Source organism: Etheostoma spectabile, chromosome 17 (assembly GCF_008692095.1).
Source record: "Etheostoma spectabile isolate EspeVRDwgs_2016 chromosome 17, UIUC_Espe_1.0, whole genome shotgun sequence".
Lineage (NCBI taxonomy): Eukaryota > Metazoa > Chordata > Actinopteri > Perciformes > Percidae > Etheostoma > Etheostoma spectabile.
Window position 1 is genome coordinate 4636681 of NC_045749.1, and position 23015 is coordinate 4659695.

At 41.8% G+C, this 23015-nt stretch overlaps 1 protein-coding gene and 1 long non-coding RNA gene across 2 annotated transcripts in view; one reads left to right on the forward strand and one right to left on the reverse strand.

Moving 5' to 3' along the window:
• Positions 1-4409: 4409 nt before the first annotated feature.
• Positions 4410-8580, reverse strand: LOC116705081 (uncharacterized). Its single transcript, XR_004335842.1, has 2 exons — positions 8310-8580; positions 4410-6664 (listed from the first exon to the last, which is right to left on the reverse strand). It is a non-coding gene; the product is annotated as an uncharacterized LOC116705081 (long non-coding RNA).
• Positions 8581-8662: 82 nt separating this feature from the next.
• meis1b (Meis homeobox 1 b) overlaps positions 8663-23015 on the forward strand; it is a 77091-nt gene continuing 62738 nt past the window's right edge. The window contains exons 1-6 of the mRNA XM_032540930.1: positions 8663-9363; positions 11182-11402; positions 12518-12659; positions 12969-13019; positions 13585-13635; positions 14929-15075. Coding sequence (XP_032396821.1) covers positions 9352-9363; positions 11182-11402; positions 12518-12659; positions 12969-13019; positions 13585-13635; positions 14929-15075 — 624 coding nt within the window. The 5' untranslated portion in view covers positions 8663-9351. The remainder of the gene's footprint in view (positions 9364-11181; positions 11403-12517; positions 12660-12968; positions 13020-13584; positions 13636-14928; positions 15076-23015) is intronic.

Consider the following 23015-nt stretch of genomic DNA (forward strand, 5'->3'; position numbering starts at 1 on the left):
ATATATATATATATATATATATATACGATTTAGACCTATTACGACTACAGAAGAATTTGGAAAAGTAAATTATAAAATAATTTGTTGTTGAAAAACAATAGTTCTGTACATATTTACTTGATATAACTTTAAATGTTGTGTATGTGTATAGGAGTGAGAGAAAGAAATCTTAAATCATGGACAAAAGATGCCAGGCTTTGATTATACAAATGTTTTTTGTAAACTGCTTGTAATGAAAGTGATTAAGTGTTAACAGTTTCACCCTCATAATGACTGACCTTTTTACATTCTTTTTTAAAACACACAACAGATGAATTAACTACCACAGTGGAGGAGTTTCATTTCTGAATTAAATATCACCTAAATTAAAGTACAACTATTTTGCAAATCTCTACTCTCTCTAATCTATGTCTACAATTCAGGGTGAGCTTTCATTTCCCTGCAGAGGGGATGCAGTAAACGGCTATTTGGGATTGAAATCTTCAACTTTACAGGATGTGTCTGAATTTAGAAATTCAAGGACGAAGCAAAACAAGTGAGAAGGAAAAATTATCTGAGGCAGGTGTGTGATAAACAAAGGAGGAAAGAGAGCGACAGAACAAAGGAGATAAAGATAGAAGTGTCAAACATTAGTCGTCTGTTGTTGTCTTTTGATGGGTGTGACACTTGTGATAATTAACAAAAGCTAAGTGGAATAAATTTACAACAAAGCACACTATCTTGATTCTTTGACAGTTTGTGCGTGTGCTTAGAAGAACTTTTCGCAGAAAACTAGTTTGTGTTTCATTGTTTGAAAAGCCTTGGTGGATTTTATTTTTTGCTTCCATTTATTGCGGCAAAGCCACAGCAGAACCGGTCTTCTGTACTTTATTGTATCTCTGACATTTGGTGTCATGACGGGAATGTATGCTTTAAAAGCTTCTTAAACAGGATGTTGCAGGGCAGCACAGTATACGAGGGATCTTAGATGAGATGATGTGACCACTGACCCCTTCATGAACTTCGGTGGAGATAACTTTGTTTAGAAGAGATGGCTGTAGGTTCACTAGAAGCCGCTGCCGTCAATCAGTATGTTTGGTAATCTGATTCATGGCTGCCAGGGTGGGCGGGTGCCCCTTGGCTGAACTGGTGTTTAAGTATATGTGTATATGCCAAATATTTGCATTCTATCAATTTCATCGCAACATTTCACTAACTGATTTTAATTTATTTTGAGGTCTACATCGTAACAAACCTAACCTGCCTTTTATCTTGGGCATATTATCAAGGTGTCTTATTTCTCTCAGAGGCAGTTACTGAAAGACAAAACCTTACCTAAGACAAGTTTAGATGAACTGCAGATAATTTAAACTGCTGACCAAAAGAAAGAAAGTCTTCTGCTATTGGTTTTCACATCAGTAGCAGGCTCGTGTCTGAATACATGTCAGATGGGGTTGTAGTCCACTGGCAGTGGACGTTTTTAGTTACACCCTGAATCGTTAGGAAGAACAACAAAAAAAGCAGTGTTAAAGAGCTTGGGCCTCGCTTCTCCTGCAGTCCATGAAGGCACCGAATCTGATGATATTTTCAAATGATCTTTTTGGCTTGGCATTTACATGGAATACAGACCTTTTTGTAGCTAGTGCATGTCTAATCTCTTACAGCGCTGCATCAGTCTCTTTTTTTTATTTTAGTTTTTTTGACATCGAGAAGTGGGATGTTAAATCATACACAGCTACAAAAATGTCAAGTGGGACTATTCGAAATCTGAGACTTATTTCTGTTGTAGTTCCAAATATTGCACTACCTAATATTACCTGTTATCTGATATATTTAACTTGATTATATCACTGTACATATTATTGCTAAATTCCTTTTTATATTTTATATTTTTGTGTTTTATGTACTGTATTCATTTGATGTTTTTTAACATTTTCATGTGAAGAAACACTTTTACAAGAAATGTGATTTAATAACTGGAATAGAGGAATTAACAAAGCCTGTCAAAGTTTAATTTGAAACTTCACTCTGCACTTGTATAGGGAATAAATTAATTAGCTATTAATTTTTCCTAACAGAGTGACTCAATCAGACAGGCAGCTGAAATGCTCTAGTTTTTAATTGCCTTCATTGACATACTATTTGAGTGCTGCATAGCGGTTTTGTAGTGTGTATGTTACAACTTTCATGGTGACCGTGTGTTTACTGCAGGCTCAGAGATACAGATCAGCCACAAGCCAAAGGCTGGTCATGGTTTGGGCTTTTATACTCCAGCCGCATGGGCAAGAAACCGGTCATCATACGAAGGAATGGTTTTACTCTGAAAATCAAAAAAGAGTCAATGTGGTACAGTTTGGTTGCAAAGCCTGTGGAAAACAGAGATATCTATCATTTTAATTAGAGAAACATCCAAAAAGCAGCATTACACCAACAACATGTAGGGGGGTCTTTAAATCCTTTTTTTAACAAAATAAAAGGCCTTCTACTAACAAAACATAATTTGCATAGTGTTGAGCAGCCCAGCTTTACGTAACAGTTACTGTGTATTTATAGTGAGGACAGAGTGTGTTTAGAAAATACATGAAACTTAAATTGAAGAGAAATGACCTCCATGCATAATACATTACTAAACAGAGAAAATATTCAAAATCGTCATACTAAGAAAAACAACTCTGTGAGGTTGTCACAGCTGTATTATTGAATTATTGATCTATGAACTTCAGAAAACATGTCCTACACAGACTAAACTCTACTGGGGCTTGCTGGTTTATTACCACTAGGCTATGCTGTGTTCCCAGGCCACTCTCCACTCCAGCCTTAACTCACACCCATCCAGGAAAAGATGAGTCTTCACACCTCCTCTGCAACCTTGCCTCACTCTTCCCTTCATCTCGCTCTGTTTTTCCCCCTCCTGGTTTTATAGCTCGGCTCCAACACCCAGCTTTTTCCACTTGTTCTCTCCTCCTCGTCATCCTTCATCCCTCTGCTTTGCCGCGCTCCTTTTTTTCTCACTTTTTCTCCCTCCCTCCCTCCCCTTCTCTCTCAAAGGTGCTGATCAATTCACAGTCTCCCTGGGAGGTGTGAGAAACCCCTCCCCGGCCTCACCCATCTACCCACTGCCACCCTGAACGGTGCGACTGGCCAACACATGACTCCCATACCCTTCCCTTACCCAAATCCTTCACCCCTTGAATTTTGGGGCAGAAAGAATATATAAACACTCAGTCTGTTCCTCCTTTTCTCCTCCAGTCCTTCTCTTTTCACTCCGTCCTCTCTCAGCAAATGTGTCTGCGACACCATTTGCACACCTGAAATAATAGCAGCAGTGACAAATGCTGCTGGAGAGAGAGAGAGAGAGAGAGAGAGAAGAGAGAGAGGAGAGAGAGAGGAGAGGAGAGAGAGGAGAGAGAGAGAGGAGAGAGAGAGAGAAGGAGAGGAGGTGTGATAGAATGATGAGCTCTCTATCTTTGGGGTTAATTCAGACTTGGCAGCCTTTCAGAGTAAAAGTGGAGCTGGAGAATTTTCACATTGTACCACTGGCCACCGGGTCAGCGAGCGCCACAATGTGAAAATTGACTGGCAGCATTCAGCACACAGACAGGGTGTATATGTGTGTGTGCGCATGCTTGAATGTACACATTTCCACAACTCCCCCCTCTCTCTCTCTCTCTCTCTCTCTCTTTCTCTCTTTTTCTATATATAAATACACACACACACACACACACATACATACATACATACATACATACATACATACATACCTATGTGTGCTTCTAATTTAACACCGTTCTCACCATATGGGAAAGCAGCTGTTCATCACATATGTATCTATAGGTGGGATTCAGAAATGTCAGTGTGGCTGTCACATCCAAAAGCTCTTGTATCTGTTCAGGTTCAGGAGTTTGCGGTTCTTTATCATGAATCTATATGTCCACTTTAGTGGTACACCTACGTATGAAGTGTTCAGTGAGAAAGCCTAGGCAGAGCTAAATGAAACTTTAAACTACTGTTTTTATATTTGAAATGCAGATTCCAGTTATAGTTTTACACATTGCGTCATCTAGAAAGGAGATGTGTGTTTTTTGTTTAAAGCACCTGAGTGCAGTTTAATTTGTGCACCAAACTTAATCTAAGGGTTGAATCCTTAATGCTACCGACTTTTGATTTTATGACTTTAGTTGAAAATGATTTCTGTTTGGAGCTCAAGACAAGCTCATAAGGTCATGTTAAGGTCAAATGTTACTTATGTCACGTTCAGAATGACTGCAGCAATAGAAATTGATGGATCTCTTCTTAGCAACAGTTTCACATCTAACTTAAAATGAAACAAACTCAAAAACAGACATATGCAATAAAAGGCAACACACCAAAAGATAATCAGCTCTTTTCTATATTTTATTTGCATGTTCAATTATTTAAATGAACAAAGATCACAAGAAATATAGCCATTTCTTTATAGAATCAAACATAATATTTAGCATTTAGTGCAGCATGCTGGAAAAGATAAAAATGCTGACAATGCAACAGAAGTCCCCAAAAAGTGTAACGGTCGATTTATTTTGCAGGGTTACTTTTTATCTTAATTATCTGAGCAAGACTCCTTGCCTTCCTCTGCCTTTCTGCATCTCATGTAATTTCCAACAGGTCCGGTAGAAGGCGCAAATGATTAAGCATTAACGTGTGTGAGAGACGAGTGCAGCTCAGATTAACGTGGGGGCCAAACTGCAGGATGCAACAGAGGTAAAAACTCCCAGAGGAAAGAGTTACCCCTGGTACACAATGGAACGGATTTCATGGTTTAAAATAAATATTGCAAAACATCATATTATTTCCATTTTTACCAAAGCAATGCTTTTACACCATTAAAAACAAGCCATATAGCATCTTATTGGCCAGGATGTTTTCGGTGCCATGTGACTGAACTCTCGTAATATTAGTGTCATTATTTATTTATTTTTAATCATCAAACTTTGGCAAACACCTCATCGTCCTTTAACAATTATCTATTACAGAGACAAACTGTATCAAAAAATAATGTCACCCTTTGCTCCACGTTACAACAGTTGGTAACCGACGGTGGAGAATCAGGCTATAATACATGCCTTTAACATGCGACACTGGGTTCTACACTAAACTTTTAAAATAAATCTTCGAGGCAAGAGAAACCGTTTAGTCGTACAAAGCCGAGCGCCTTTTCCTAGACCGAGCTCACAGCGCCTAAATGCACCCTTCATGAATCCGGCTGGATATTGTGACAGGCGATAATATACTAGTAGTTTCGTATAATTAGATGAGCTGTGTAAACTTTGCAGCAAGTCTATCTGTGTGCCTGTGTGTTGCAGCGGTGACACAAAGCAGAGAGGATCGGTGGCCTTTGCAGATCCCAACACGTTTGGGCGCAGAGCTGCAAAAAGTTTGACCTCAGTTTGAAACCTCAGGCTGCCAGTGGCTCCACAGACAGCCAACCACAGAGGCTCGGGCAGCCGTTGTCTGACCTGGACATCTTGTTTCTATCTCTTTAAAAAAATATTGTGTTTTTTTTTTTAGTCAAAGTGCACGTATTAAAATTCATTTTCAAATTTGCATTATCTATTACAACGCTGTAACCCAGAATAGCTGTCGGTGACTTAAAATAGTAATATGTAACATTAGAGGGATGCAGGTTTTAGACGTTTTGCATGTTGCGTGTGTTTCGATAAACTAACATAAAGGCTGCAGCTCGTCTTTGTCTCCAAACTGCTCAGGTCACGGCGCACAGGCCGTGGAATAACGCATCCATTTGTTTCGGCAGTCAGACATGCTGTCAATTTACATTCTGCCGTTTGAAAGTAATACCTGCTGATTTTATTGAAACGACTCAAAGCATTACCGTCATCGCAAAGCGGATTAAACACAAATGACGGTATTTACCCCCCCCCCCCCCCCCCCCCCCCCCCCCCCCCCCCCCCCCCCCACCCCCCACTTCCAGCTCTCTTTCAGGATGCCAAAATGCGTTGACCCTCACGAAAGAAAGTCCAGGAGAGAAAGTGGAGCTCCAGTTTGCTTTTATAGACGCTAATTGACGTAGCTTAATTGCTTTATAATGCCATTGTAGTTATTTTACAGTGGTCCGGCGCTGATGTGGTCTCCTTTCATGTTAATTATGCTTTTTCTGTATAACCCTCTTAACATTTAGTGTGCCTTGTGGTGTAGTGAGCCAGGCTATAATCCTGTTTACGTTTCACTAAATGCACAAATTTAGCTTAAAGTGGTTTTAAACACCAGCTTCTCGTTTAATTAAAAATAACCTTCCATCAAGAAAATATCAATGACAATAATACGATGTTTAATTAAATAGGCCTACGCATAAAAATAATAAAATGAGAACTTCTACTCACCAATAAATTATTGGATTAAGTAACTCGACAAGTACAAGTCAACCCAGTTTATTAGTTGATCCGGTATCTCTGTGCGTAAAAGTCCATGGCTCCTGCGCGGCTTCGTGCTTCGCTGATGTCCGCGCCCCGGAGCCTCGCCGGCCGGTCTGCAGGAGGCTTTGATAGTCATTTCATGCCTGTACATTCGTCCCATCTGATCCCACCGCTCGGGTTTTACCGCAGGAATCACCGCCGAATGTGTGAAGCCGCATTATCATGTTATGACACCATTTCTGGCACCGGGGGCAGATGATCGATGACTGGACGAGCTGCACACAAAAAAAAAAAAAAAACTTCAAACAGGCTGTCACCGACCAACAACACATCATGAGCATAATCAGGAGATAATGTGGCTCTTTTAAACACTCTCCGTTTACGTGTTATGGGCTGAGAAATAAAGGAAAAGTTGGGTTAACCTGTATTCGGGATCATCATGTGGAAAACAACCACAAGAACAAACAAAACTGGAATTTCTGGAAATCCTTTAGCGTCTTCCCTTAAAACTCACCCTGCCCATGGAACTTATCCCGTTTTATATGAGTTCATATGCCATGAAATATATCGTTAATATTTAATGCAGCTTCGAGGCTGCTTTTCTTGATAAAAAAAAGAAAACATTGATAGACTAAATGAAACACGATTTGTAGCCCTTTATATCCCAGTGAGGAATGAAATATAACGAGTTCACGTAGTAAATTCAAACTATTTTGTTAATTTACATCCACACATTAGTCAATGATATAATTACTTTTCTTGAAATTAGGCTACTCAAAATTCTAAGTTTCCTCTCCATGAATTAAAGCTCATCAATATTTGACCACATTTTTACAACCTCTGCACTGCAAAACCGTGAAACTCAAGTGAGCGATTCATTACAAAGAGACACACGTTGAAATAATAACTTCTGTGAGAGAAGAAACTTGACAATTCGAGTGTTGAGTCTGTTTGGTTTTGAGAAGTTAAGTCAGAGTGTAAGTGCGTTTAGAATGGCGGTGAAGTGAACGTGTGTGTGTGCGTGTGTGTGCGTTTGTGTGAGAGAGAGAGAGAGCGAGAGAGAGAGAGAGAGAAGATATACAGTATATTGGTCTATATGTATATAATCTGTATTTTGGTGAGTTTACAGCCTGTAGAAGTTGACAGAAAACAGTGTGTGTGTTTTCTGTTCGCGGACGATGTTTAGTTTGCACCTCCTCGCAAATGTGGCCTAAAACCGATCAATCCGCTCCGGATCGATGATGTGGGGAGCCAATAGGGGGCTCCCATCCCTGAGCCTCTCTGCCATTGGACAGCCAGGGCAGACTGGAGCGACCCATTCAGCGCTACTATGGGGGAGAGGGACGGATGACATGTGAACTTATTTGAATCTAAAAGATGCTTTGCAGAGCTTCTGTAACGTTTTAATGACTTTTTCTTTTCAGAATCCAGCATGAAGAGTCAGTGTCATGATAGGGAGAATTTTATTTGCTTTTTCACATAAAACAATTTATTATTCAAATTCAATATAAACCGTTATCGTAAAAGACAGTTGTATTTATTGTTCTTTTTATCTGGAGTTGACACTGAACCAACAATTCATAGCCTTTTTGCATTGCCATTGTCAAATCGTATGTACATTCATGCAAACGTACAAGCAAACCGCCTGTAGGCTACAGAAGTTAATTGTGAGCTACAGGACGTCGAAACCTGCCAGACTGGATGTTTGGCTCCAGCCTGCACTGTGGATAACATGCAGACAGGATGGTGACAGCCTACCAGAAGCTTAACCTGACGTATGTCCTCATTCTAATAAAACTATTAGAATAATAGTTTTATTAGAATAATAGTTTTAGCTTATTGTTTGTTTATGATAGGAAAAGTAATAACCAGTCCATCTTTGGTCTACAATTTAAATGATATAAGCACTTGATAACATACCTGACATTATCTCACATCAGAGTTGAGAGCTTGTGCAATTCGCCGTAAATAAAGTGTTAGCAGAGAACTGGATACTGGACGTGTCAATCCCGAAATACAGGCCTTTCGGTATTTACAAACGGCCCAGACTGAAGACCAAAGTCATTTTATAAGAATGAGACATGAAGCTGGAGTCCTAGTTGGATATTCGGTGTTTATCCCCGTGTTGTTGCAGCTCGCGGTGCGGCTGGCTGGTCTCGCAGGGTCCTCCCACCCCCCCTCCTCTCCGCACGACTTGCTGCAGCCCGGTGCGTTGTGTAAGACGCGACCTGTTATGGCCACCACTACTTCCGGGTTTCAGCAGTCTGGTCCAGATCCTCCGCTCCTCCTCAGCTCAACACACACATCCATTGTACACAAACTGGCAGGCGGCTCACGCATACACACGCACTTGCACACATTCAGACACATACACACATATAAACGCACACACGTACAGCATCGATCGTGGCTCCTTTAAGAAAGCCTAAGCCAGAATTATCACCCCACCTCTTCTTGATCTCCTCTAGACGCTTTTGCATAAGAAAATCAAGCCGGGAGCCGAGAGTGATCAAAGAAAGCGAGAGGAGAGCTGCTTCATTTTTTAACTGTGATTGTGACCATTAACATTTAGGTGGTGCCGATCCCTTGGAGACGCGCGTCGGACCATCATTCATCCGGTACTTTTGACAAGCCCTCGCGTTTTGACTGACAGGCGGAGTGGCAAAAAGGCATGAGATTTGCCAGTTTTGTTTGAGGGGCTATTTTATTTTCATCCTGGTTTTGGAAAAGGAACGTGGCGCCGCTGCCCCGAGGATAGCCGAGGACCTATTCGCCGCGCCTGGGCTAAACTTGCGCAGAAAGCGGGGGCTGGCTTCACCGTTCCGTGGAAAAAAGAGGCATACGGGATTTTGGCTGAAACATCTTCCCATTTATTTGGATTTTCTTTCTTCATTTCGTCTCCACCCTGGCCTCAGAGGGGATTTATCTAAACTGAAAGGACGACCAGGGAGTCAGGAGGGTTATGGCGCAACGGGTACGTAGGGATATCCCACTAAAAAGTTTCTCTAAGTCTGCTGTGCTTGAATGCAATCCTGCACTGTAACGTAGCTTAATGACACACACACCCGCACGGACTCACACTCGCGGCAAAAGTTTCTGTCGTCTTCTGACACATGGAGACAGTTTCATTTTTTGGCGTCTTTTGGCACGGTATTACGCGCGGCCCATTTCGTTTGCACCACAAACCGGACCACTGAGATACATTGGAAGCGTGATCATATCTTACATCGGCTATGTTTTTTAGATTAGTTATGACAGGCCAGTTACTGGAAGCAAAATGGGGGAGGGCATAGAGGCAAAACAAATCTCCACATTTCTCCTCAGACTATTCCGTCAAGATTTCACATTGAGTGGAGCATTTTTGAACAAAACAAAAATCCTTATTTCACCGTCAGTTCTGCTTCATCACTCGACTTTACACAGCAAAATGTGCTATAGCATGCACAATTAGCATAATGCCAGTGAGGCAGTTTTTTTTGGCAATGAGGTGATGACAAACGCTTTGATTCATACACTCCAGCTTCAGAACAGCGGCGGGGATCTTCACACGGATAGTAAACAGTGTAAAAGCAGAGATGTTGGTGGCACACTGGACACATTTAGCTGCTTTAGTTTGGCACTGGAGCTGCACCACGCTGGGGTTTGCACCTCTTTGCCTTTAGGGTCGAAGTGCTCAGCTTTAAGTGAAAATGCTTTTTACTCTTTTCCCGGCACTTGTTTGTCACTTCTAGAGAACCCTATCAATAATTCAAGCCTCTAGTTAATCTGTTAAAGAAGCAAACCTCGAGCAAAGCTTTTTCTTAGGCTTTAGCATACCTAAATCAACATTTCTGCGTTCAAGCACACCGCCAGGGTGTTTAACATCTACCAAAACAACAGCGTTAAAGGCGAAACGACATTATTTAACTCAAAACTGACACGTGAAAAAGTTTGAATATCTCAGTTGCAGTCTGAGGACATCATCTGAAAATCGCAACATGCGTTTACTTTTGTTTGTGCCATGCACTATTCATAGTGTGCTTGGTGGCTTATCACATGCTGCACAATTATGAGCCTTTAAAATTAGAAAACACTGCAATTAACAAGTTTAAGACAATTGTTGTGCACACTAAAAACACAGAAAACCAGACGTGAAGTTAAAACGTATATTCCCTGGTTAATAATAATAATACAAATGATGATAATAATTCTAATAATAATAATAATAACTGAGGCATGTAGCTGTAGTGTTACTTGTACCCCCAGTATTTTTTAATATATTTAATAATTCATACCAATGAGCTACAAGGGTCACTGTGAATAAGTGGAAAACAAAAGTATTTTTCACTTTAGAATAAACGCAATAGTCAGTTTACTGTGAACAGTATCCTGCTTAACAAGTCACGTAGATTTCAGTCTTTAAAACCTTTCCTGAAAACACAGTACAACATAAAGGGACCGAGGGGAATTTATTTCTCTTGTTTTGCATATGTGAAGAGTGTCAGTAGCATGAAAGAAAGCAGAAAAAGGCAGCTCAGATCACTGGTGTCAGGAAATCCCTTTGAATTAAGAAAACTGCTGAAACATGTCGACTTGTTTTCGAAATTAATGAAACTATTTCGCCCTGTTGGCAGATTTTTTTTTATCTTCCTTTTTTTATTTAGAAGAAAAACAAGACTTTAGGTCTCACTTCTAATACTTTAAATAACTTTTATAATATATTCCTGACTTGTGGTTTTATAGCAAAGTTATAACCAGAGTTTATTCTTGTATATGAATATTCACTGTGCACCCGCGTGTTTGTTGTGTGCAGTACGAAGACTTGCCCCACTACGGGATGGACGGGGTAGGCATCCCGACCACCATGTACGGAGACCCGCACGGCGCCCGGTCCATGCAGGCGGTGCACCTCAACCACGGGCCCCAGCTGCACTCCCACCAGTATCCGCACACCGCCCACACCAACACCATGCCTCCCAGTATGGGCTCCTCTGTTAACGACGCTCTCAAGAGAGATAAAGACGCTATATACGGGTAGGTGCAAGCCTCCGGTCCACGAGGAAACTTACCCTCCGCATCCAGGCCTGGAGGGGGCAGTCAGAGTGGGCTAGAGGGTGCAAAATCAGTCCCGGAGCAAGAAGAACAGAGACTCAATGCCCGGGACGGCCGTGTATCTCGCTGAAGTGTTTCAGCAAAACACTGGAGCCCAAACTGCTGCAGAGGCGCTGGGAACGAGAGTGGCTGCAGCCCTTTTTGTTCTTTTAGTGTTGCACAATTTTTTATTTATTTTTTAAAAGTCAGTCATGTTTAGCACGCTTTTCTGCTGGTAAACAATTGCACAAATATTAGAAAAATAAATATATCTTAGTACTCATGGAGTTTATCTCAGAAATGTTCCGCTATTTGGTTCAGTGGAAAATGTATTTTGACTCTTAAGAATAATTATGAGACAAAGTCCACTTTAATTAGATCTTCTTGTGTATTTTTGTTTTTGTTTGACTTGCTTAATTTCTTTCAAATGTTTTATCGTTCATCGTGAGCAAAATAATTACCTCTCTCTTTTAACCATTTTAATTAATTGTGTCTAATGTGCCAGGCTTCAGGAAATTAAAAATATATCGTGTTTAAAGGAAGTCCCACATATGCATGCCATTTATTAATTTACAGGAGTTAATTAAAAACCTAAGCATGCTATGTTCACGGTGGCTAAACATGCCAGTAACAGTTTTTCCATCTTACGCCATACGGACCTAACTTTCAGCACATTACCAGTCTGCACATATTTACTCGGATGACCTAAACAATAAATACTCGCGCACATCTAGTCGCCTACAGCTTCAGAGACTCTCGCCAAGCACACGCACACGCACACGCACACGCCTGGATCCAAACGGAGACCTGTGCAAGAAATTGTTTGACTGACTCTAAAGCTTTTGTGCTATTAGGCGCGCCTAGATTTAATCACAGAAGTCTTCCCGCTGTTTGCAGCCTTTCTCCGAGCCTCTGCATAATATAATAGCACGGGCTGCAGCAGCAGTCCCCATGGGCGAGTTGTTGAAGAGCAGCATGGCTGGCTAAATCTAGCCTGGAGTAGTCTTGACCCCGGCGCTGTTCTCTCTAGTGACATTTGCTATTATGTGTGTTCCCAGGCACCCCCTGTTCCCCTTGCTTGCACTGATTTTTGAGAAATGTGAATTAGCGACTTGCACCCCCAGAGAGCCTGGGGTGGCGGGAGGAGACGTCTGTTCATCGGAATCTTTCAATGAAGACATAGCAGTGTTTGCAAAACAGGTCAGGAAAGTTTGACTTTTTTTGAAATTTGCATGCTCGGGCTGGTTGAGCTCTCACATGCACGCATTAAGTGTGGAGCTCTTGCCTGTGTGCGTAAAGATAAGCCTGCAATGACAGAAAATAAAATGGCATTTACTAATTAAGAAAAGTGACTTCAATGTTTTGAATGTTATAGTGTTTGCTGTGCGTAAAGTAGGAATTAATAGGCTAAACCATTACGTGCACTTGCATGCTACAATCTTCCGTTATACAATATTTATAACTGTATCATATATTAATATATTTGGTGCAAATGTCTTTGCTTTTTAGATCCGGGCAGAAAAGCCTTTATTTTCATCAAATCCAGAATTGGATAATCTGGTAAGATACATTATATTTTTGTATGTGACAGATTACATTTTCTATATTTTCCCAGAGTATTTTTTTTATATGTACCAGCTGTTATTTGCATGTTTATTGACGGGTTGTATGTGTCAATGCGGTTCTGAAAAGTCAAAACAGGATTGGAGGTGATGTTCCTCTCTCTGGGCTGTTTGATACCATGATGCCCCCCGGTTGTATCTGTAGATGAAGGGCCGCTGTTACAGCTGACACAAACCTTTGAACTCTGCCTGGAAAGTTATGCTATTCATGCTTTTCACTTTGTACAGTTTGGTACTTTGAATGTGATGTGACAGTTACGTTTTCCTCACGACTAGTTGGTGGTTAATAGATCTCTGACTCTGAGGCTTATTGCAGCACCAGCATGTACTGTACGCCTGCTCTCCATATTGCAATAACGTCTAAGTTTAATATCAGTTCCACATAAAATCTATTCATATGAATATTTTCCTCGTCTGTGGTTACTTGTATTGAGAAAAACCGTGTCTGTTTAATACCAAGAAATGTGAGCAACTCATTTTTCATTGTTATTTTAATTTTGCAGATGATTCAAGCCATTCAAGTTTTACGATTTCATCTTCTGGAGCTGGAGAAGGTAATATTCTCTCGTCATTTCTGTCCGGTGTGCCACTTCAGACCTATGGGTTGCATTCGCAAAAATGTATTTTTGCTAGTCGGTTATAATTAGCGTCAAAATCAATCAAGGGGCCAGTTCTCTTCCGCGTTTAATCACGACGCAAGCTGTTACAACTGCAACGGATATCTCTGTGGCCAAATCTCCCCGCATGTTTTAATGAAGTTTAATGCTGGCAGAAATTGCATGCAAGGTGAAACATATAGGCAAACTTTGTGGATTTTTTGAAATGATTATTTGTGGAGGGCAAAAGGCCCCAGCAGCCATCTGTGAATAGAGGGAGTAGTGGCTGTAAAACTCTGATTTGTGTGTGTATCAGATGGACTACAGTGGCATGCACAGTCAACTTTAACCCAAACTGTAACATTATGGAATAGTATCAAAGCTTTTAAAAGTTTTAGTCTTTAAAAGTTGCTTCCCATGCACTGCCCTTCTCAAATTTTGCGACCTGTGCTGTAAAAAAAGAGGTTGTACTGTGCAACTATAACTAACATTTATATGTAAATCAAGTTGAGTTGATTGAGTTGAGATGAGTTGAGAGTTGGTTTGCAGTTATCTGTATTGCTCTGCCCATCTGACATTTTTGCTTCTCTGGCGATAAGATGCTCCGCATTGGCAGCGATAATGTAATAAGTCGACGAAATTAAACAATTTACCTTAAATGTCATTCAAGCGGGTCACCCTCCTCTAATGGCCACTACCCGGGGCACCGATGATGAATTTAACACGGGTGTTGAGTGCGTTGTAGCCCCTGAGCCCTCATGTCACTGTCAATTTTCAAGGATATCTCTATTTTGAGAGGAGAAAAAATAAAATTACTATCCCAGTCCTGATGGAGCGCACTGCCACGGCACGGCACGGGAACTGGACACACCTTAGCCTTTGGAATTTTAGATTAAAATATTAAAACCTTTTGGAAAAAAATCGAGTTTATATCCATATTTAGCCTAATTATTTATTACAGTGCCAAAACGGTAATGTAGTGTCAGCAATCACTCAGTTCATGCTTCATGTTAACTATGTTAATATTTTAGATGCAACAACTGTGCTGTGATCTTTGGGTTTGCCAAATTGCCTAAAAACTCTTTTGCATGTCAAAGGCTGTCGTGTGCGTGTGTGTGTGTGTGTGTGTGTGTGTGAGAAAGAGAGAGAGAGAGAGAGTTGGGGCTGTGTTGTGGTTGCACATGTCAGTCGTATATGATGATGTCCCTTTTGGGTGAGTGTGTGACGATTCTGCCTCCTCTCTCTCTGAAGGTTCACGAGCTGTGTGATAATTTCTGTCACCGGTACATCAGCTGCTTGAAAGGCAAAATGCCCATCGACTTGGTCATAGACGACAGAGAGGGCGGGTCCAAATCTGACAGCGAGGAAATCACAAGATCATCGGTGGCCCTTGATCAGGTAGCCTATCTCTCTCTTTCCTCTGTGTGTGTGTGTGTGTGTTCTCCCTGCAGGCTATTCAGCTATTCTGGGTCACTACTCCGCTGCGCTGTTATTTGCATATGATTAAGGCCGTTTTACATTCCATCCATCGGAATGAAAAAAATTCTGAATAATGTTGCTATTATTGGCCCATTAAGACTTGAACCCGGAACCGACCTGGGAAGATTAGCTCGAAAAAGCATCGCCATAAACTTGACCTGTTTCATGTCGATTATAATTTAGGGCCTCTCTCCATTTTTCTTTCCTCTCTGTGTCTTTTTGAACCAAAGCGAAACGTTATCAGCTCCTGTCTGTTGTCTAGTCCAGGAGAGCAGCAGCAGGATGGGCTGCACACTGTGGTTGAGGTGCCTTGGTTCCTCCACTGTGGAGTTCACGGTTCATTACGCGTCTTGTCAGTATTTTTCCTTAGACATGAGTGCACATTGCTTATCGAGATCCTTCTTCTCTTCCTCCTTTATTTCGCTCAGGGCGCACAGATCCAGTACCAATAAGAAGGTTTGTTTTTGAAAAGCAATAGAAGAAGCGTATTAATGGTAGATTAGGGAGTGTTTTCTTTTGTGACGATATCAGAGATAACCACAGCCTTCATTATGTGCTCCACTGAGTGTAGGTACTCCGGGGACATTGTAGTGTGCGCGCAGGCAATGACCCTAATGGTCCATACACTGCCGTTAAATAATGATAACAGCAACCGATGATTAGAATTATGCAAATCTGGATTTTCGGCCATTAATAGCTCGAGTCATTTGTGTTAGAGACAGGGCTGTAGACTACGAGACCATGTTTTAATAAGTCAAACTACCCAAGAGTTTCAAGGAATGGCTTAGGAGAGAAGCGACTATATAGTCTATGGATACCGATGAGGGGAAAATAAATCAAGTGGCCAAATTAAAGGTATTAGTTGGTTAGTCCGACATAAAAAGTAATGAAGCGATTAGGCTTAATAATTTAAATCCGCGGACTTCCATATGGTCGAGTGGCCGGTCTGAGTAGAGAGGCAGCCATCGGCTTTTATGGGCTGAATGGTAGGACTGTGAGCGGACTGGGAAGCCCCCCACCCCGCCGCGCATGCGATCCCAGGCCCTTATGTCTGATTATGGAAATGAGAAAGATCACCCGGAAGATTATACTTCATTTAATCCAGCAACAGAATTAAATAACACAGACGCCACTTGTGCATTTAAGTGTCTCTTTGAAGGGATGTTGTATTCTCTCGGGGATTCCGTTTTCAAAGTTTTTTTAATTGATAGGTCAGGAGCCTTATGTTATATAGATATGGAAATAGAGTATTTTAAAACCCTTGGGTTTCTAGGTATATGAAGAAAATTATGTTGTGCTTGAGGCACTGATGCAGATCTTTAATTGACTGTAAGATGAAGACATGGCCTATTTTAATATAATGATGGTCCCTACATATATCCAATTCAGGGCAAAACTTGAAAGCTTTTGTTTATGCTGATATGACAGAATGACCTACAGGCATAGATAGTTTGCATTACAACGCAGGGGAAACTTTTTGACAGATGTGTAATATTGAGGGATTCCAGTAGGATAACATGGAGACTGTCCACAACAACAGGCTGTGTGTAAATGGGTATATCCAAACAGGCAGAGGGTGCATGCCTCTCACTGCTGAATACTTATATTGTCAATCTAATGGCACTACACTCCATAACTTACTTGCTGCTGAATATATATTGAGTTGTGTGGGCTATTTTTGTGTGACATCTTATCTGCGGTTGTTAGGCAGTGACATCCTTAACAAATTTGCGTTGTGTGTGCATTATCCCTTTCCATATGTATTTTTAATATATGCCCTCGGGCATAAAGTTGAAGTGGACTGGAAAAAAATGCTGAGAATTTGCACAAAAGAACAATGTTAACAAGACTGAGAAAGCAGGCTCATTTATTCATAAACCAATTTATTCCACTGAGGCGACTGTAGCAGAGGAGGAAAAAAATTGTCAGAGGAAAAAAAATACTTTGAATTTATTAAACTCAACAATCCAACAACGCTGACTTTCTTGCTGCATTATGCACCCTTGCGTCATGACAGTAATTTTCAGAATATTCTTTACATGGCTTTACATTGCTTTGTCAGCCTGCCTGTGCAGGCGAGTATGGAGGGACGCCGAGCGCCCCTTTCAAAAGAAAGCAGAGCATAGCTGAGAGATGAAAAAGTCAGAGAGGCTCTGCGCTGGCTTGTGAATGCAGCCCAGCCTGTTTGGGCTCACCCTCCTGTGTTTGTGTGTGTCTCTCTGTGTAGGTGTGTGTGTCTCTCTCTCTCTCTCTCTGTGTAGGTGTGTGTGTGTCTCTGTCTACAGGTGTGTGTGTGTGCAAATGTGCACAAACAGTGCATGTGTCTACAAGTGTATGCATATGTTTGTGTCTTTGTGTGTGTGTGTGTACACTGCTGTGTGTATGTGTGTGTTCAGACTGGCCTGATAAATGCAGCACCCCCCTCAGGTGCTATGTGAGTGGAGTGACTGGTTAGCACCAGTTGGACTTTCTTAACCCTTTCCCCGCCGCTCCCTGGAGAGCTTCCCACCACGTTTGCCTCATTTCTTCACTTGAGCAGCACATTTCCAGCTGCCCCATTAGACCTATACATTCAGCTGTATATACACATAAAAAACTAAATAAAATTCCATTATTCTGAGTGAATTTTCCAGAGGCCTTTAATGTGGAAAGGCTTGTGTCCACACTAAATAGGGTTGCGTCTGTCACAGTTCTTGTTGTGGAAATGTGGCAACAATCGCTCTGCTGATTGCATCCCTATTTGCCTGACACACATGTTCACCTCAGTCTTAAGTAGCAGGGATGTATATCCACACCGCTGTACGTCATTTGCACAGTTGCCTTTAATTGCGCAGAGAGCAAAGGGAGGGGCACAGCAATTTGCTAATGAACTCCGAGGGCCTCGGCTCTCCGCTGTAGAGCAGAACACTACTAATAGTGCTGAGGACTCACTCCAAGTCTCAAGAGCTCCTCTACTTGATTGAGCCATGCAGGCTGAAGTGGGCTGGAAATAATTGAGATTTCCCTTAAAAATATTCTCTGCCTGCCTTTTTGTGGATGTAAGAAAGTCTTAAATGATTATGAATTCTCAGCAGTTGACCTGTGGAGGGAATTTGGTGAAGAGGTGTTTTTATATTATAGTGGCTTTTGTGACACTGATTTTGCTGTTGAAATCATGTAAAAAGAATGTGTAATAACCCACAATCTAAAATACCATCTACATTTAGGATCCGTTGCTGTTTTTCTCATGTCCCACACAATCTTTCCTAAACAAACCCTGCTTGTGCGAGCTTAGTGTTGTGGTCACTGTGTAAGAATTTACTCTTGATAGCGCTATCGCGGTATCTTTTCCCAACAATTGGCACTGTTATGCCATACAAGTCATGGTTTCCAGGTCAGTGAGACCCAGCAGTGTTGGTTTAGGTAACTTTGGCGGTCAAAGAGTGACCCCTGGCCCCCTCCCTTCCCAACTCAATGGAAACCCTGACCGCTGGGGTCAGCCACTATTTTCCTAATCAGTACACCACTATCGCTAATCTATCCGCTTCTTGTTGAAGTATGGATCAAGTTACAGCCGACTTTACAGGCACCCACACTCTCTCTCTGTCTCTCTCTCTCTCTCTCTCTTTCTTTTTCATTCCCCCTCTCTCCTACAGTGGCACACTGCTTGTCGTAATACAAACTTTTGAATCTTTGTGGTGATTGTTGGTAATAGCAGCTTTTGTAGTTGAATAGAGGAGAGGTTTGACCCCCACTCACCCCCCTCCCTCCTCTACACCCCCCGCCTCCCTTCCCTCCCCTGAACTCCCCCTTTTTTCCATTGGGGAGTGAATGCAGGGCGGCTGTTAGGGATTCAACAAGTGATACAAAGAGGCGACCACGTGACTCGTGTGTTTCTTAGCCTCTTCATTATTGTGGTGGAATAGCAAGTAGGGGTGATTCTGATTAAGCAAATCAAGGCCAGTGTGACTTCAAAGAACAAGAAAGAACAAGAGAGGAGCTTCTTATATACTTTTATACATTTTTAGACATCAACTTTTTTTGTACTAGGTTCTGGAGTTTTTTTCAGTTGATTTATTAGTTGTTTTTGAATCATGTAGTATTGCTGGAAACTATTGCTTAGTGGAGATGCACTGTGTCATTGCAATTCTCTTGTGATAGCCACAAACTCCCTATTGCGAATCTGGGCTTGTGTCTTGTGTTACTTATGATGGGCTGCCATGTCTATCCCCAAGGCCTGCTGTGGTTTCTTTGGCTAAGTAAATAATAACCTGGCTTAACACATGTGTACTTAGCTAATGGAAAGTTCCTCTCCCCCTTAACCCCCTGCAAGCCTCTGACAATGGCCACCGTCACAAACAGCCCGTCTCCAAGGGATCCACCAAGAACATCCCAGGGCAGCGGCTGCAAGTCAAGCTAGGCTAGGCTAACGAAAAGAAACCACAGCAAAACATATCATTAAGAAATTACGCCTGCCTTTTCATTCACAACTGAATAAAAAGAAATATGCTTTGTTTAGGGTTAGATAGCACGCAGGGGAGAGCACTCGAGTTAATGTTTTTGTTTGGATTTCAGCTCACAGAGAGTAAACAAGGAGTCTGCAGCGAGAGCTGAAGTGGAAGAGGCCACAGAGAAAGAAAATCACTTTGTCAGTTTCCGCGAGTGTCATCTAAATGGACTTTGAAAGCTCTGGTAATTATCTCAAACATGTAATTATCTTTGGTTGTCTCTATGAGGTTAACCAACCAGTTTTAAAAAGGCCGATTGAAAAGTACCTGACGGCTATTCAATGTAGCATACTTTACTTACTCAAGAGACCAAATCCAGTTTTCTCTCTCACCCCCTTCAGCAATTATAAGGTTATTTCTTCTTTCTTTGTCTATTGTGAAGAGTTAGGGAGAAGAGGGGGGGGGGTGCAGAACAGAATGGGAGGGAGGAGGGTCTTTTCCTCTTTCAGTCCTTTTTTTTTTTGCACCACGCATACCATTATCAGCCCCTCTTTTCATTTTGGAAGCACTAATATTGCAGCGAGGGGAGGAGAGGGGTGGAGAGAGCAGAGAAAGCGGAGGTAGTAGGCAAGCACTTGCCTGGCCGGTTATCAGAGAGGCAGATCCTGCTTTATCTAGTCACATTAGAAAGCAAAGTAAACAAGAGTTTACAATAGCTGGCCTTTCAGCCCCCTTCACTAACAGCTTCCCCACCAGCATTCAGCTGAGTGGGAGAATGTGTCCGGAGTTATTGCTGGCCATCTCGCTGCTGCAACACTCATGGCATTCTCGCAGATTTCAACTTGAGGAAGCAGTGCTGCTGCAAAGGTCAAAAATTGTGTTGAAGATAACAACCACAGAGAACATATGCACCATGCATTCTGGGGGATGGAGTAGCCCAACTGTCATCTTTGATTCAGATGTACCACCACTGAAGAATGTGTGTGTGGGGTTATTTGGATATTTATGTCTGTGCTGTTAAGTATGCACATATCATTATTCCCGCACGTTTGCTGGCACAGACCGAAAAAGTAGATATCCATATCATCACAAAAGATATTTCAGAGTGAGGGAAGAGAGGAGGGGACAAAGCACAACAACCTTAACCATTTTCTTTATTATTGCAAATGAATTGGCAAGGCAACATTTCTTGCATGAGCGCTTGTATGATATGGGGCCTGGCACAGCGAGAAAGGGAAGCCCCCCTCGCATCTTAGACGCGGCACAATGAGAATGCATTGGATTGGAATGCCTCACCGATCATAGTGGAATCAGAATTTCCAGCAAGGAAAATCTTTTCATGGCGAATTAGGGTGGTGGAAGGAAGAAAAATGGTAAGGAGAAAAAAAAGAAAAAGAAAAAAAGGTATGCATGGCTTCCAAACAGGGTTCTCTCAGCTTGGCGCGGCAAATTTAAGAACTTTAGCTAAAGCTAGGCAGAATAGAATGTGGAAAATTGAATTTACAAGACAATTAAGCATTGAATTAATCTACATCCTGCACAGGAGAGAGCAAGCAAGAGTGAGAGAGAGAGAGAGAGAGAGCGAGAGAGAGAGCATGGTGGCTCATTAAGGGGAAATAGAATAAATCAAGTGTGTCGTTATGTGTGCAGAGGGACAGCTCTCTCTTTCTCTCTGTTTCCTCAAGCTTTCTGTTTATGCATCTGTTCATCTTGTGGATTTACATATCCCATATTTTGAAGGTGGATCTCTACATTGTGTGCAGTCTTGTTGGCACAGGGTGTGTGTGTTTTTTTGTCGCTGTGTGTCTTGTGGTCAAGGTGTGTCCTTTGTTAAACAGGGACTGTGAGTATGGCGGTGGTGTGATGTGTTTGCATAAGGTAGATAAAATGTATATGTAAGTTTGTGTGTGTGTGTGTGTGTGTGTGTGTGTGTGTGTGTGTGTGTGTGTGTGTGTGTGTGTGTGCGCATGCTGTGCTACCTGTGTGTACTGGTATGTGTGTGTCGTGTGATGTCAGCCGTGTGTGTATTAATTGAGTGTTAGATCAGTGCCGGGCCTGTTCCGTCCAAGGGCGGCCTGTGATTATAAATAAAGTCCCTGTCCCCGCGGAGATGCCACCAGGCCCTGTCTCAGCCCCGCCCCCTTTCCCATGGGGCCACAGCGGCCACCTCCCAGCAGGCAAAGCGCTCTTTTGTTCAATTACAGCTAATGCAGTAGTTTGCCATTTCCCCCTCCACTTTCTAATTATATTTTCAAGTGGAATTTGTTACAGAATTAAAACAAAAAGAAAATGAAAAAGCATGTTCTTTTTGCGCGCTGATTCTCTTGGGTTTTTTAATACTTGCCGTTCGACATCCCCGGGGGTACTGTGCTTTTTTTTCTTTTTCACAGAGCTCTGAATAAACAAGATCTGCTCATTTTTAAAAGCTGCACTTGTGGAGGAGCTGGCAGAAGCTGGAGTTAACTGTTTGGGTGCTGAGCATGTGGTCTGGATTACCTCACTTCTAATGTTCTCTGGAGTTACTCGGTCATGCACTGGTGTTTCATTTTTCAGCGTTCTACGGTCAGCAAAAAAGAACTTGTAAGAAGTGGGAGAAAAGACCCTCATCCCTGTTAAAATCACTGTTTATCTACCCAATCACCATCCTAGTCATGTGTTTGTACAGTGACTTTCCTCTTTATTGCAAAGCCTCAAAGCCTAATTTGGAAAACAACGATTATATCGTCCATGTAAGCACTGGATTAGAATTTCATAGCCCAGGAACATCAAACGGGCTCTAATAGACCCCAAAAGTGTTGAATTTGCTGACTTGTATATTCTTTTCTGTTATTTTATTCCTTCTACATTTTGTTTAATACAAGCCCTTTGTCACGACTAAATGTCTGCTTCTTTTTCATAATTCTAAACTTGCCTCCAAATCCTCCTCGCAGACTCAACGCTGCTTGTAGTATCCCAATTGAAACCAGTTGTTCCCCAGTGTGTTTCTCTCTTCTCCCTCATCTCTTCCTCCATCTGGGTTTCTATCACTCATTTCGTCACGTAGCCCTAGAAGCGTGATGCAAACACCACATTGCCCCTTGATATCTGCTTCATTTGATTTGACAGAGCAAAGATAGGCTCACGAGGGCGGCAGAGCAGGCTCGAGTGTTTGTGTGTATCTGTTTTGTTTGTTGCGTGTTTGCTTGTGAAAGCCAACTGCGTGTGATAAGGCATTAGATTCCATTTCCTTCTATTTTAAAGTCTCTTTTCTTCCCTGTCCTCAGTGCTAATGTTGCTTTTCAGAGGCACTAAGTGATAAGAGGTAACATCTGGTTAAGTTTCAATAATATGTAGCATGTTTGTATTGGGCATAGTGTGAGTGTGTGTGCCTGTGTGTTGGTTTAATGCAGTCTCTATGTACATCTATGCATATATCTAAGTGTGTGTGTGTGT